At 47.1% G+C, this 14,684-nt stretch overlaps 1 protein-coding gene across 1 annotated transcript in view; it reads left to right on the top strand.

The window, feature by feature from the left end:
* LOC311231846 (phosphorylase b kinase regulatory subunit alpha, skeletal muscle isoform-like) overlaps positions 1-14,684 on the top strand; it is a gene marked incomplete at both ends in the record, with an annotated part of 218,579 nt that overhangs the window by 164,595 nt on the left and 39,300 nt on the right. Inside the window, one exon of the mRNA XM_084318467.1 lies at positions 2,019-2,138. Within this exon, the coding sequence (XP_084174593.1) occupies positions 2,019-2,138 (120 nt within the window). The remainder of the gene's footprint in view (positions 1-2,018; positions 2,139-14,684) is intronic.

Raw genomic sequence — 14,684 nt, 5'->3', positions numbered from 1 at the left:
TATCAACCCCGGTCCTTTCTACTGCTTGCTCTCAATATGGGAATAATGCAGAACGGGTCTAACACGGCACCATTTCTGTCGTATATTCTATACATTTCTAAGATTAATTACAGTGCATTGAGGTTGCTAACCGGATGGAAGAAGGAGAATGATAGAATGTGGTTCCTCTCATCTGACTCCCAAAATAGCCAGTAGAGAATACAACAGAGCTCTAGTTCAACTCAAAGGGTTTATTTGCATCTGGGCTCAGAGTGAATTAAAAGATTGTTTACATACAAGGATTTCATATTAAAACATGCTTGTACAAAAGGGATTGTTGAGAATTACACATCAAACAAGTTCTGTACATATAACAATAGCCATGTTTATCAAATGAAGAGAGAATAGACTGAGCATTTCACATGAGTAAACCTGGTCAACAGATAGGAATCTGTACATGTTACTCTAACCAAAAATGGGTCCTTGATTTTACTCACATGAAACAGCTAACAGCATTCTCTGGTGGAGCAGGGAGGCGCAGAACCCCTGTGGTTTGGGTATCTGTCTGGCCTAATTATACAATGAGTTCTCATCTTTATATACTCAAAATGATGTCACAAGTTGACTTGATCCATAGCCAATCAGTTATTTCTATATATTTGGCGTTCTGTTCCAATTGGTTCTTGATTCTAAAAACAGGCGTTCTTCTGTTTCTTGGGTTCCAATCAGGTTTGTCTTCTGGGGGCGGTCCGCCCCCTGTCTTATTCCTCAGGTCTGGTCTGTGGCTGGTCACAGCCTCAATCCGCTTTGAAATGAAAAGACACACAGACAAACCCACTCACACTTGTATCACAAACAGTACTGTATTTGCAAATCTGGTATGTCATAAATGTATAGATGTAGCAGTACTGTCTATCTGTATGTCATGTATGTCATATATGTCCTGATGAATTGAAAATGGGGGACCCTGATGTAAACAAGACGAAAGTCTTTCTCTGGTCTGCATCCCCTTAACAATTGTGTGTATTGAGCTGTACTGTATTGTACCCATTCTGCAATCTGTTAATAAAGTTTTCAATCAATCAATCAATCAATCAACCATCCACAGATTTACTTAGTTCAAACATCCACAAAGAAAAACCATTCAACCTGGTTCCACTCAACTCATACTTTCATTCAACATATATTACACCTATCATAAACAAATTCAATCAATTCAATTCAATTTACAACTCCCTCTCATACAACTCGTTAATCAGCCCCCTCCTTTGGGCTTTGGTCTTCTCAGTCCAGGGGGTCTGTGGCTTTTGATGAGTTTAACAGTTTTTAACACTAGAACCTTTTCTAAATTTGTACCTTTAATGTAAGAAGTCAGCATTATCCCAAAGTGGAGTTGTCTATATTTTAAACATGATACGTGGATTTACCAGACTAAACCTTTGTAATTGAGACTTATTTTCTATATATGGTTTACACCAGGAGTGAAATGACACTATTACCTTCATAACCAGTTTGACATTCTAAATGACATTCAAATACCTTTTATCTAATAAGTCAGTTTAATTAATATGATCTTGTTTGTGACCATTTTCATGAACCTTGAGCCATTTTCAAAGGCAGGGCAGATCTGTAATCAGACCAACTGTTCTCTGCCTGTAATCTGTTCAGCTGTTTTGCTGCTGAAATCTGTTACCAGTTGGGTGTGACTTTTCAGTTCCTTTGTTCTAGTGTACTGAGTAGTTAATGGGGGTTTGTTGACTGTCTCCTGAATACAGTTCAACACAGCAGGGGTTTCATAGGGGCTCAAACGGTTTTACCTGTTTCCTGTCACGCTAGTATCACTCCTTATGGCACACCAGACTTTTGCATTTTGGTTTTCTAATTATACACACATTTTTGTTATGAAATGCCAGTCAAGGATACCACACATACATTATACATTATACTGTTTCTGTTCACTGGCCTCTAGAAATGAAGTGCATGTTTGTTTGTTTGTTTGTTTGTTTGATGCCTTCATGTTTATTGTTTGTATTGTTCAGTGCGGAACAATGGAGCCACCTCTGCTGACCAGGAGGATAACCCCACCCCCAACCAGGAGGATAACCCCACCGCCAACCAGGAGGCTGAGAACTCGAAGGCTGCCGGCTGCAGACACAGGAGTAACATACAACTGGTAAAGGAAATACTTTTTATTTGATTGATACATTTTCTATTTGTTTGTGATTAATCATAATAACTCAAATAAAAATACATAGCTAAATGCATCTGTAGTTCTAACCCAACCAAAGTAGGCCATGGTTCATGATTCTCATGGGCTATCCACTAATAGGCCATAGAAACATGGGTCAGATCTGGTGGCTGGGTGGCGCAGCGGACATTGCGCTCGTCACCAACGCAAGAGACTCCGGTCTCGAATCCGGCTGTCGGCATTTGCCTCCGGCTTGGGCCGGCCGTCATACTAACTCAATTGGCAGAGTTAGCGGGTGGAAGTCGATGGTGGTAATCTGGTCGTTGTGAACAGCGACTCCTACAGGTCGGTCGGGGGACGCCTGCACAGCAGAGACAGGAAATGGCGGGGGTAGTGTGAGCCTCCCACACGTTACACCTCGCCAATGAGAGTCCACTCAAGTTCAAGTTCTTTAATAGTTGTCATACAGAAGTACAGAATACTTTCATACAAAATGCTTCTTACTGTTACGCTCCAGAGACTGTGCTAGACAAGATAGTATCAAATAACATAATAACATAATATAGCATGAATTTAGAAGAAGAAAAATGAGGTCACAGTGTTCGGTATAGACATATGTACAATGTTCTGAGTTACCATATAATATACAATACACAATACTATGCAGTGTACTAATGTACAGTACTATCTAGTGCAAAGCAGAAATGGGATGAGGTACAATTTTAGGTACAATTTACAGTAAGGTGTACGAGTTGTAGTGCAATCCTTCATCCATAAATATAAAGTGTGGGGAGTGGGTGCTACAGTGTGTTTGTTTAAAGTGGGTGTGTGCTATAAAGTGTGTGGAGTGGGTGCTACAGTGTGTTTGTTTAAAGTGAGTGTGTGCGTGTGGATGTGTGTGCTATGTGCGTTTGGTGGTTGTTGTTGTGTAGTGTTCATTCATTGTTCGTTTAGCAGCCTGATGGCCTGGGGATAGAAGCTTCTTCTGAGTCTTTCTGTGCTCGCCTTGAGACTCCGGTATCGCTTGCCTGACCGCAGCAGTTCAAAGAGGCAGTTGTTCGGGTGACTGGAGTCTTTAATGATTCTCTTAGCCTTGCCCTTGCAACGCTTGTAGTAAATGTTCTGGAGGGTGGGGAGCCCCCCTCCAATTGTGCGTTCGGCTGAACGTGTCACTCTTTGTAGTCTGCTTCGGTCTTGTGCAGTGCTATTCCCAAACCAGGAGGTGATGTTGCCGGTCAAGATGTTCTCTATTGTACATGAGTAGAAGTTCTTAAGGATCTTCTGGCTGACTTGGAACTTCCTTAGGCGCCTGAGGAAGTAGAGGCGTTGTCGTGCCTTCTTCACAACACTGTCAATGTGTGTGGTCCATGTCAAGTCCTCGGATATGTAGGCTCCGAGGTACTTAAAGCTGTTGACTCTCTCAACCGGTGCCCCGTCGATGCTGAGGGGGCTGTAGTCCTTGACCCCCGACCTCCTGAAGTCCACAATCATCTCCTTTGTTTTGCTGACGTTCAGGGAGAGGCTGTTTTCCTGGCACCATCCCGCCAGGACCTTGACCTCTTCCAGGTAGGCCCTCTCGTCGTTGGCAGAGATCAGGCCCACCACCACTGTGTCGTCAGCAAATTTGATGATTGTATTGCTACTCCGCTGAGCCACACAGTCGTGTGTGTACAGGAAGTAGAGGAGGGGACTCAGAACACAGCCCTGGGGGGGCCCTATGTTGAGGGTGATGGATGAGGAGGTGCAGTTGCCTGCTCTCACCACCTGGGGTCTGCCAGTCAGGAAGTCCAAGACTTCCTGACTGGCAGGTGAAAAGATGTGACAGGCTGCCTCCTCGTGTATCGGAGGGGACACGTGATGCAAGGCTTCTATCCTCCCTACAACCGGCCAGTGGGGGGCATATGCGGGGCAACGTTCAAGACAGGGGAGGGAAGAATTGGCACAGTGGAATTGGGAAAATAGAAAAAGAGGAGAAAAAGTCGAAAAAAAATAAACATGGGTCAGATCTACAGTACCTCTGGAGTCTGTAGAAACCAGTTCCAACCAGTGTATTCGTTTGTTCTCTCAGGGGCGAACTCACAAAGAATCGATTGCGCGGCACTAATAGCACCCTTAACATCGCGCGGTATCTGCTCCGTCTTTGCAACTGATTCACTAAAGATACTGAGCGGATGATATACTAGAGCAAACACGCCCATAGGTGTGCAATTTGCTCCTGATTTTCTCGAGTGCAGTTTGCTCGCGGAGCAGTTTGCACCTGGCAGCGCTGGCAGATATCAGGAAGGGGAAAAAATAAACCTGAAATGAGGCATAACAGTATTTTTCACCATTTGTATTTTGTTTATTTTGTAATGTATAGAGCTTGCTTAATTTGTACTGTCATGACACATTGATCCTTTGTTATCTTTCATCATTGTATTTGTTTGTAACGTGTATTTCTATCGATTCTATGTAGCTATATGATCGTTCTCAAGTGTATAGTGGATAGCTTACTCTGGCTTGTATCACACGTTTGAAAAGTTCATTCATTTGATTGGTCGAAATCAAAGTTGGAGACAGAGTCAGCGCAGCAGTGCAATAACAGAAGGTCTGTTGTTTAATGAAACCAGCAGCTCAATCATCAGTTTACAGCATCAATTATTTCTATTTCTAAAGTCAGTTTGTCCGGAGAGCTTCCTCGTTTTCTCGAACTGTTCAGTGGTGGATCTTTCAGTCTCTCCGTCTCCGTCTGTGTGTCTCTGGGTCTCTCTGCGTGTCGGTCTCCCCTCCATCATTCACCCTGCAGTTTTTAAAGGACACAGAATTTCCCCCGCCTCTGCATCGTCCAGTGACGTCACCCCAGGGACCGGGCTTCTCCATTCACGGTCTCCCTTCTGAGTGATACGTCACTGGGTCTTGCGAAACGCTGTATATAGCGTATAATGGTTCTTTTAACTATCTTTTATCACTGTTTTCAATTCCTTATATTTTATAAACCTATAGTCCGGTGATTCTGCTTGACAGATTACTTTTAACTCTGAATTATCCATTTCTTTACTATTTTGGTTCTAGACTAAAATAGTTTAGTCTTTTAGTTTATTGGTACTATTGGTCAGATTATTCCTAATTATTCTGCCTGTATTATTACTCTACATGACTTAATGTAGTCCTATTTTGTTCCAATAGTATTATAATCCCCGTTTTTACCTTGTCTCACCCACCAGAATTTTCTACTGAGTTTTTACTGTGTTGTCACAATTTGAGCCTTTACTTCCTTATCGCCATGAGTCAACCCATGTGTCCCTGAACGCAGGCCCCCATCCAGAGATTATTTACCCAAGCCTCAACTGCTTGGCTAAGCATCCTGTGGATTCTGTTTTAAAGCTAATGGAGTTTCTGTTTCTCAAAGATAATGATTCACTTATCTGTTTCCTACAGACTGTTTTTAGCATGGGGGGAAAAAGGGTCTCTTAAAGTGGCCTATTGATCTTTTTAGCTACAGTAAACAAAATTCTTTCCTGCTCACCTCCTTATCCTTGAGACGGTCAGTTTTATGACCTAATAGTCAGTGAAATCGGTTGTGTGAGAGGAGATGGTCCCCGGATCCCCAGTGGTCTGGATCTAGCTGACGCCAGCGGCCTTGCAAGTAGAAGCTATTTGAGGGGGAGTTTGACACTGTTTAACAGCTTGTGGCTTGGGTCCATTTGGGAGACAGCTAGTTGATCTTAAATCCATTCAGTAGTATTGTACCGTGCATTTTGATTCAATCAATTTACGACATTTGTCATGTCATCCCCAAATAAATAATTTTGAGTAGACCTGTCCATGGTGCTGAATCTTTAGACCGAAGGTAGGCACTGTGCCAGTGAGAATGTTGTATTTAATGTTAAGAGTTAGATAAGAGAATAGAACCCGCATTATCATATACTCCAGAATAAACTTTTCATTGACTCAAAATTAAATGTTTATTCTGGAGCATATGAGCGGGTTCTATTCTCTTTATTGTGATTATTACCTAACCCAGCACCCAAAGGAGTGATGTGCTTTGGGGGGGACTATATAGAATTGCCCCACCACTACGATCCAGGCGTCTAAACCGGCTTTTTTAGATGCCAAATGTGTGCTCGATGCGTTCTGATGTGAGGCCGATTGTACACCGTCATCCATGTCTTGCATAATTCCTATAGACGATATGTTATGTATATAACCTAGTTATATGAGTACTGGCTGAGCGTCTCGCTCTTTCGCCTATCGAGATATACCTCATCTCCAGTACCTACTGTACTTCATTAACGAAACAAATGCACCCATGCACCTGACCAGGCCCCGCCCCAGTGTCCTCCTATAAGGCACCAGGCGTGGTCACACTCGCCCTTTCTCGGGAAAAGTTTCCATCAGAAAACCCCCCCAGGGACCTCAGGGTGCGCTAAGAGCGAGACGCTCAGCCAGTACTCATATAACTAGGTTATATACATAACCTATCATTATATAGTCGTACTGGCGAATCGCGTCTCGCTCTTTCGCCTATCGAGATATGGGGACAGAGCAGACCCGAGGACCGACAAATGCACCCCCTGAGGACCCGCAAGCCCTACACCAGGGGGGAGGGGTGTCCCGTCACCCCCCCTTCCTAGTGAAGAGGGTGCGGCAGTCAACTCCAGTGCGAAAAAGAGGGAACTAGAACCCTCCAAACGCACAGCACAGGCGGGACCACGTGTGACACAACACCTCGTGGTCCACACCCACACATCCCTGCTAACCCACCGAAAGGCGGGAAGCAGGGGCTCGCCTCTAACTCACCAGCTTGAGGAGGGGGATGAAATGCCTGAACCACAATATCCTTGGAGCGAAAAGAGCTCCGGATATTTTCTGGCACGAAGACTGGATTAGGCCTCAGAGTAGCACCGCTATTGACTCGAATAGACAGGCACTCAGGCCGCACCGAGAGAGCACAGAGCTCACCCACGCGCTTAGCGGAGGTGGTGGCCAGCAGGAACAGCTGTTCCAAAGGCGCTTGCTCAAGAGGCTCAAACGGGGCCTCGGACAACCGACCGAGGACCAATTGAAGATCCCAACTCGGAGACAGAGAACGTTTCACCGGCTTAAGGCGCCGAGCGCCAAGCAGGAAACGCTTCACAAGAGGGTGGCTGAACAATGCAACGCCCTCAAACCCCTCATGACAAGAGGATATAGCCGCAGCATATACCCTCACCGTCGAAGCCGACAGTCTATCAAGGATAGACTGAAGGAAGGTAAGGACAGCGTCCAGGGGGCAGGACACTCCCAGCCCCCCACCTTACACCACTCTTCGAAAATACGCTACCTACCCGGGTAACCGCGATAGTGGAGGGAGCATGCGCGTTCCGGATGGTACCAACCACAGAAGGATCCATCCTCTCCAGACTCACCCTCTCACCAGCCAAACCATCAGCAGCTGGCCCAGCACAGGGAACTGACACAGAGACCTGTGCGCTTGAAAGAGGGCCCGCGATGACCAAGGAACAGGCCACGACGGGGCTACCGAGAGCTGGAATAGGACCGGGAACCACACAGCTGCACCCCGGTCCGGCGCAATCAGGATCAAGGTCCTGTGCTCCTCAACGTACCCGCCCCAACAACCTGACAACCAGACCCCAACAACCAGACCTGCCCGACTATGTCCGGACGTAATCCCCACTCGTCAGGGTGAGGACCGCCCCGCGACATCACACCTGTACCCACAGTCACCCTGCCGGAGATGTGGAGAGCCCTCAGGCTGCGCAGATGGAGAACGCCCATAGCCAGCCGCCCGCCGCCCGGTGCAGACGGGGGAGCGTACTCCTCCCTGTCTGTCGATATACGTCACTGACTTCGTATCGTCCGTCCTGATCAAACACCGTTTGAGGACCAGAAGGACCGCCTTCAATACCAACACATTGAACGTAGCGCAGACCGGGCAGCATGGCCTTGCCAGCTGACCCCTACTGCGTTGGCCCGACGCGTCCCCAGTGAGGGAGGCGTCGGTGAAAACCATGACGTGTGACAGCCTACTGCCCATGGGGACCTGCCTGGTGAGGGCCCCAGTACAGTGAACCTTGCCTCTCACCGGGTCTATTTCCATACTGGAAAAACCCACCTCCGTATCCTCCTCATGGCGTGAAGAGGAGGCCAAGAGGGACCACGGAATGAGCAGATGCCATCATACCGAGCAGGCGTATCACGGACAGCGCCTTAACCATCCTAAGACGGAACCTCCCGAGCGTGTCGACAGCATGCTCTGAGAGGGATGCCCATAATACTCCACCAGTTGACTGGGAAGAGGAGTACTCTACTTCCAGTCTACAGCAAACCCCAGGCTGGTGGGGAACTCCACCACCTGCCTGGTATGAGACCTGACGATCCACCTTGACCGCCAAGGACCAGAACGTCGTCAGGGCAGAATACACTTCGTAACCCCTGATGACGCAGAGGCCCCAGTGCGGCCTCCACGCACTTGGTGAAGATGCGGGGAGCCAGAGAAAAGCCGAACAGCAGCCTCTGGTACTCACACGCTAAACCCTGCAAAGGAAGCTTAGGTAAGCCCTAGGATGGAAGATCAGGGATGGGAATACGCAGTGGCATCGCGTGGGTAAAATAACAGGGGAAGCCAAAAAAAATTATTAAAAAAAAATTATTAAATATTTTTATTATTATTATTATTATTTTTTTTTTAAGTCAAGCAGTCACCATGTACACTACAGTATGGCTCGGCGGCCAGTCAAACTTTCTTAACAGATTGCAGAATGGGTACAATACAGTACGGCTCAATACACACAATTGTATAAGGGGATGCAGACCAGAGAAAGACGTTTGTCTTGTTTACATCAGGGTCCCCCATTTTCAATTCATAGTGACATTTATGACATACAAGACATCATGACATCAAATATACAGTACTGTTACCCATAGATCCTGACAGAGTATTATACATATGATGGGGAGGGGACTGTACATTAGGAGGGGGTGGGTGGGTGGGAGAGAAATATACATACGGCCGGGAGAGAATATGACTGTCTATTAGACAAACGTGACAAGACAAACGTATTTCTCTGGTCTGCATCCCCTTAACAATTGTGTGTATTGAGCCGTACTGTATTGTACCCATTCTGCAATCTGTTAAATAAAGTTTTCATTCATTCATTCATTCATTCATTCATTCATTCATTCATTCATTCATGTGTCTGTTGCGCGGCGCGCCCAGCCATCAGAGCGCTCCTACTGTAAAATGCGGAAGCAGCCATTTCAGCCTCAGTTTTACTCGTTTATAAAAATGATTTAAAATGTTTATTAGCAACGCCAAGCTTTCAAACCCCGCCGCATCTGTGTGTGAAACCCTAATGGAACGCTGGGTACCTTTGACATTTATATCCGATATATTTTGGACCCACCGCTAGCTTTTAAGCAGTGCTTGATGGTGCACATTAACCTGGCTACTACGGAGGAATAAGTGACTGCGTAATCCAGCCCCTGGCTTGCATTGCAGTCATGAAAGGGTATACAAGCTTGCCTGATAACGTTAGTTAGTCAGTCAGGCTGCTCAGTGCTTACCTGGTCAATAATGTGGTCCTCCTCTTGCCAGATAGATTTGTTAAATCATAATATCCACAGTGGTGTGCTCTGCTGGTCCTCAGTAAATGTCCCGCCGGCGAAAATAAGTTGCTATTAAAGTGCTAAATGTTAGATACACTAATAGAGGATTCGAACGTGCCCGCTCTGTTAATAACATTTTCAATCAATTCCGCGAGGGGATGATGTTCAGACATGTTTGTAGTAGACTACTAGACTGAGTGACGCCAGACAGTTTTATACTACTAATGGGATGTCACGTTAGGTAGTCAGGTGGAAACGTGAACTTCTGAGTGCCCCGCCTCCAGGGGGGGAAATATGCTGAGTGTTTTCCTCCCAGCTCCGTTTTAAACTTTTAGGGTGTGGCAGTCAGCTCGAATCTGATTGGCTAGGATCGGATTTGGACTCTATAATGCTGGAAGCCTGGAGAAAGAGACCTACCCACTGCCTCTCTCCTATACTAGCTGCAGTGAGCACAGTGAGTCTGACAGTGTGTTAGAGGGAGTGAGAAGGAGAAGAGGGAGACATTTAAAAAATATATATATATATAACACAGATGCACAGATGAAAAAGAATGTAAACTATATTAAAAAAAAATTATATATATTATTTTTTTTTTCTTTTTCATATTTCATATTTGATATGAATTTATAGGGAGGCATGGCTTCCGTTGGCTTCCATAAGGATTCGCCACTGCGAATACGCATCCTACAGGTCTATGGAGGAGAACCAGGCCCCCACCTGACAGTGTTCAACATGTAGGAGACGATCCAAAAAACGCTGAACCTTCCCATGGGACAGGTCCAGCATGGGTCTGACACCCCCCCCTCCCGATTTCTCGGGCACCAGAGAATACCGGGAGGAAAACGCCACGACGATGGCTTGCTTCGTCCACAGAGATTGGATCTCGTTGACCAGAGCTGTCACTGCTGGTGACCCTGACAATAGGGTCTGTAACAAACCCGAAAACGGGTGGGGTTGTGTAAATACAAGTCCCCGCCTCAGCGTTCTCTCCATCCACCTCGACATATGGTACTGCTGTAGCCATATGTGATGATACTCCCAACGCACCCGCCGCCATTTGGCGCAGGTCCGCTAGGAACTGTAGACAGGCGGCCCGGTCCCACCCGCAGTGCGTAGCCAACCCTGGACCCGTGCGAGCAGAGCGTTCCGTGGAGTCGGGACATCGGACCCTGACACTACCCACGAGGCAATCGCACCCAAGGGGGGACCCCGACAGAAAGGGCCGGTTTGATACGGGGGAAGCTGACATCAGTCTAGGTGACAAAAGCTCCCCCACTGAACACCCCTCCAGAACATGCTGAGGAGTTGTTCTGCAGCTGGACATGCAAGGTGTGAGGCCCCCATGGGTTCCTACACACCGTAGCCCTGCAGTGATATTACTACCACCCAAATCACGTGTGCCTGCGAGACCACTGCCAATCTTTCAGGAGTGGGAGGCACCAACATGATACCCGGCCTGGCGAAGAGAGGTCGGGGAAGCCCGCACTGTGTGCCTCAAAAAGGTCTCGAGCCCCCCTGCTGACAACACTTGTAGTTGACAGACGTAACACCAGGCTCAACCAAACACAGCTTATGGTGTGGGAGCCGCTTGACAGCACAACATTCTCACGGACAGGCCCAGGCTCAGCCATCAACTGGGTGTCAGCCCCTGTCCCCATGAGAAGCGAAACGTGGGGCTGCATTCGCTTCAACGAAGGCTCCCGGCCCGCAGCCAAAGGAAACAAATCAGAGCCCCTTTTCCGCTGGTGTTGGGGGAGGGAGTGATCGAAGAGCGGGCTGCTCGCGGCAGGACGGCGTCGGTTTCTCAAGCCGTGCTCATCCAACATGGCCGATCCCTCGGCCGCCAAGGCTGTCGGCCTTGTGGACACCTGTTGACTCAACGCCCAGGATACCTCTGGCGGGGGAAACATGGCCGCCTGTCGAGGGCGGCATGAGGCGGTGTGGGGCCTAGGACAAATACCGCCCGCGCTCCAGCGGAAGACCAAGATCCTCTGCGGAGAGGGGAGCCCTGAGGAGGGAACCTCCCTGCGGTTATAGCTTGCGGCTAGGTTAAAGCTAATAACGTCAACAACCTCGCGCGAGTTTCCGACGTCGGCTGGCCCTCATGGCCCTGCCACCAGACACCATTTTTGACAGAAAAAAGAGCAAGTCAAACAAAGTTACTAATCGCTGCCAATTCCATACCGTGGCGGTACAGGCTTAACAGCCCACCAGCCACTCGCCGGGCCGACCCACCTCATGGCGTCGGCCGGGCGGGGCACTGTTTCAACATGCCAGAGGCAAAGGACTGATGCTAAACACGGAGCACCAGTGGTGGTTGCAACCAGTAACCTCCACTGTGGTGTGCACCATGAAGGGGTTAATGAATAAATGAACTAAAAACACCACCAATCTACTGTAGAATGGGCTAGCCCATACACACAACGTTAAGGGGATGCGGACCAGAGAACCAGTCCCGCATATCATTCATAATATTCACAAACAGCACACCAGCCCTAGACCTCAGCCCATTCACCCATGAGAAGGTAAACAAAGCCCCCCCGCAATACTCCCACAGTAGACACCGATTGACCGTCAGCATGAATGGTTAAGAGGAGGGAAGACTGTAGACAGACATCCCTCAGTGGGGAGACAAACAGAAACAGTAGCCCAGCATAGCATAGTGTTAGCCGCGCGCTCCAGGGTAACGGGGAAAACAACAGCGTTTACCCAGATATCCTGCCCCTTGCGCCAATACACAACCCGGTTGTCTCACAGGACAACAAGCAGTATTACCAACACCAGCGTTAATGCCTGATGGCACAGATCCTACCTGAGTGCGAGGTAGCTCGATAGCTACAAATCGCACGTTGTCCCTCAAGCTGCTGTAAAAGACGAGGAAACACAGGACAGGCCCGACGCGGGGATGCATCAAAACGCATCCAGCTGCAGGGCTGCAGAACCAATACGGCGCCGTTGGAACATGCCGAAGATTCCAGGGGCTGGCAAATCTCCGGCATTGTTCAATTTCTCTTTACACTTCATAACGCTAGTTACACAGGGTGCAAAGCAGCCGCCATGATGGAAACGAAAAAAGAGGAAGGGCGAGTGTGACCACGCCTGGTGCCTTATAGGAGGACACTGGGGCGGGGCCTGGTCAGGTGCATGGGTGCATTTTTTTCGTTAATGAAGTACAGTAGGTACTGGAGATGAGGTATATCTCGATAGGCGAAAGTGCGAGACGCGATTCGCCAGTACGACTATATAACTGCTGTTCCTAAAGATGTTGCTGTTGTGCACAAACCCAAAACATTTAAAAATAAAATTATTTTACTACAGACACCACAAAAGACATTTCCTCCCCCACTACTAGCTACTGGTGGGCAATCCCAGACCATGTGCATATAAGTGCCAGTGGCCCTCAGAGAGCACAAAGTGCACAGAGAGTCGGCCACCAGTCCCATAGCAAACAGCTTCCTAGGTGTGAGATACGTCCTATGAATATAATTTAAATGTATTTTCTGGTGATTAGGGTTGCGAGGGATAACATTAGTCCAAATATCATCCCAGTCAAATTCAGAGTCTAATTCTGGGATGTCCCCTCGCCAGACTGTATCCAATGATACGTTTTTATATGTAGATTTGATGGAAGCCAAGGGAAGCCAAGCTTCCACAAAAATATGAACAGTGAATTTCTTTTTAAATGTTAATTAAAAATAAAAAAAAATAAAAATCATTCATTTTCATCTCTGTGTTATAATAATAACAATAATAACACTGTCACTGTCTGTGGCCCATACTCACTGACTCAGTCTGCAGTCTTCTGCCAGCCTGGAGGCTCACGAGGTAAAGCTGGGAAGGAGGTCAGGACGCTAGGCCGTTTTTTTTGGGTTTATTCATCACAAACATAGGCTACGGAAAAAAAATCACGCTCCCAGCTTGGTTAGAACTAGGTAGCGTGATTTTACCCCGTAGCCTATGTGTGCAAGGACGCTTCGCGTCTGGCCATCACGTGACCAAACGTCTTGGCCTCGCGGTATCTCACAAGATGAAGCTGGGAACTTTTTGCCTCGTGGTCCACTTTGGCATATGCAATGAATAGCACTTTATTAGCAACTTATTTTTCGACCTTTACTGAGGACCAGCAGCCAGCACAGCACACCACTGTGGATATTATGATTTAACAAATATATCTGTCCAGGAGGAGGACCACATTATTGGCCAGGTAAGCAGCCTAAGCAGTTTTTAAGTAACGTTATCAGGCTAGCTTGGATGCTAACTACTAACGTTATCAGGCTAGCTTGGATGCTAACTATATATTAGCAGGTCCAAAATATATCAGATATAAATTTCAAAGGTACCCAGCATTCCATTAGGGTTTCACACACACAAGCGGCAGGGTTTGAAAGCTCGGCGTTGCTAATAAACATTTTAAATCATTTTTATAAACGAGTAAAACTGAGGCTGAGCTAGCCTTCGCTAAAATGGCTGCTTCCGCATTTTACAGTAGGAGCGCTGTGATGGCTGGGCGCACCAGACACGTGAATGAATGAATGAATGAATGAATGAATGTATGAATGAATGAATGAATGAAAACTTTATTTAACAGATTGCAGAATGGGTACAATACAGTACGGCTCAATACACACAATTGTTAAGGGGATGCAGACCAGAGAAAGACGTTTGTCTTGTCTTGTTTGTCTAGACGTTTGTCTAATATAGACAGTCTCCTCCCCACCGCATGTATATATTCTCTCCCCGCCGTATGTCTATTTCTCTCCCACCCACCCACCCCCTCCTAATGTACAGTCCCCTCCCCCTCATATGTATATACTCTGTCAGGATCTATGGGTAACAGTACTGTATATTTGAATATCGTATATGTCACAAATGTAACAGTACTAAATACCTGTATGTCATGTATGTCCCTATGCCATAAATGTCATGTATG

This window comes from Notolepis coatsorum (assembly GCF_963971535.1).
Source record: "Notolepis coatsorum genome assembly, chromosome: 7".
Taxonomy (NCBI): Eukaryota; Metazoa; Chordata; class Actinopteri; order Aulopiformes; family Paralepididae; genus Notolepis; species Notolepis coatsorum.
Note: the sequence above shows the minus strand (reverse complement) of the source record. Positions and strands in the feature narration are given on the sequence as shown.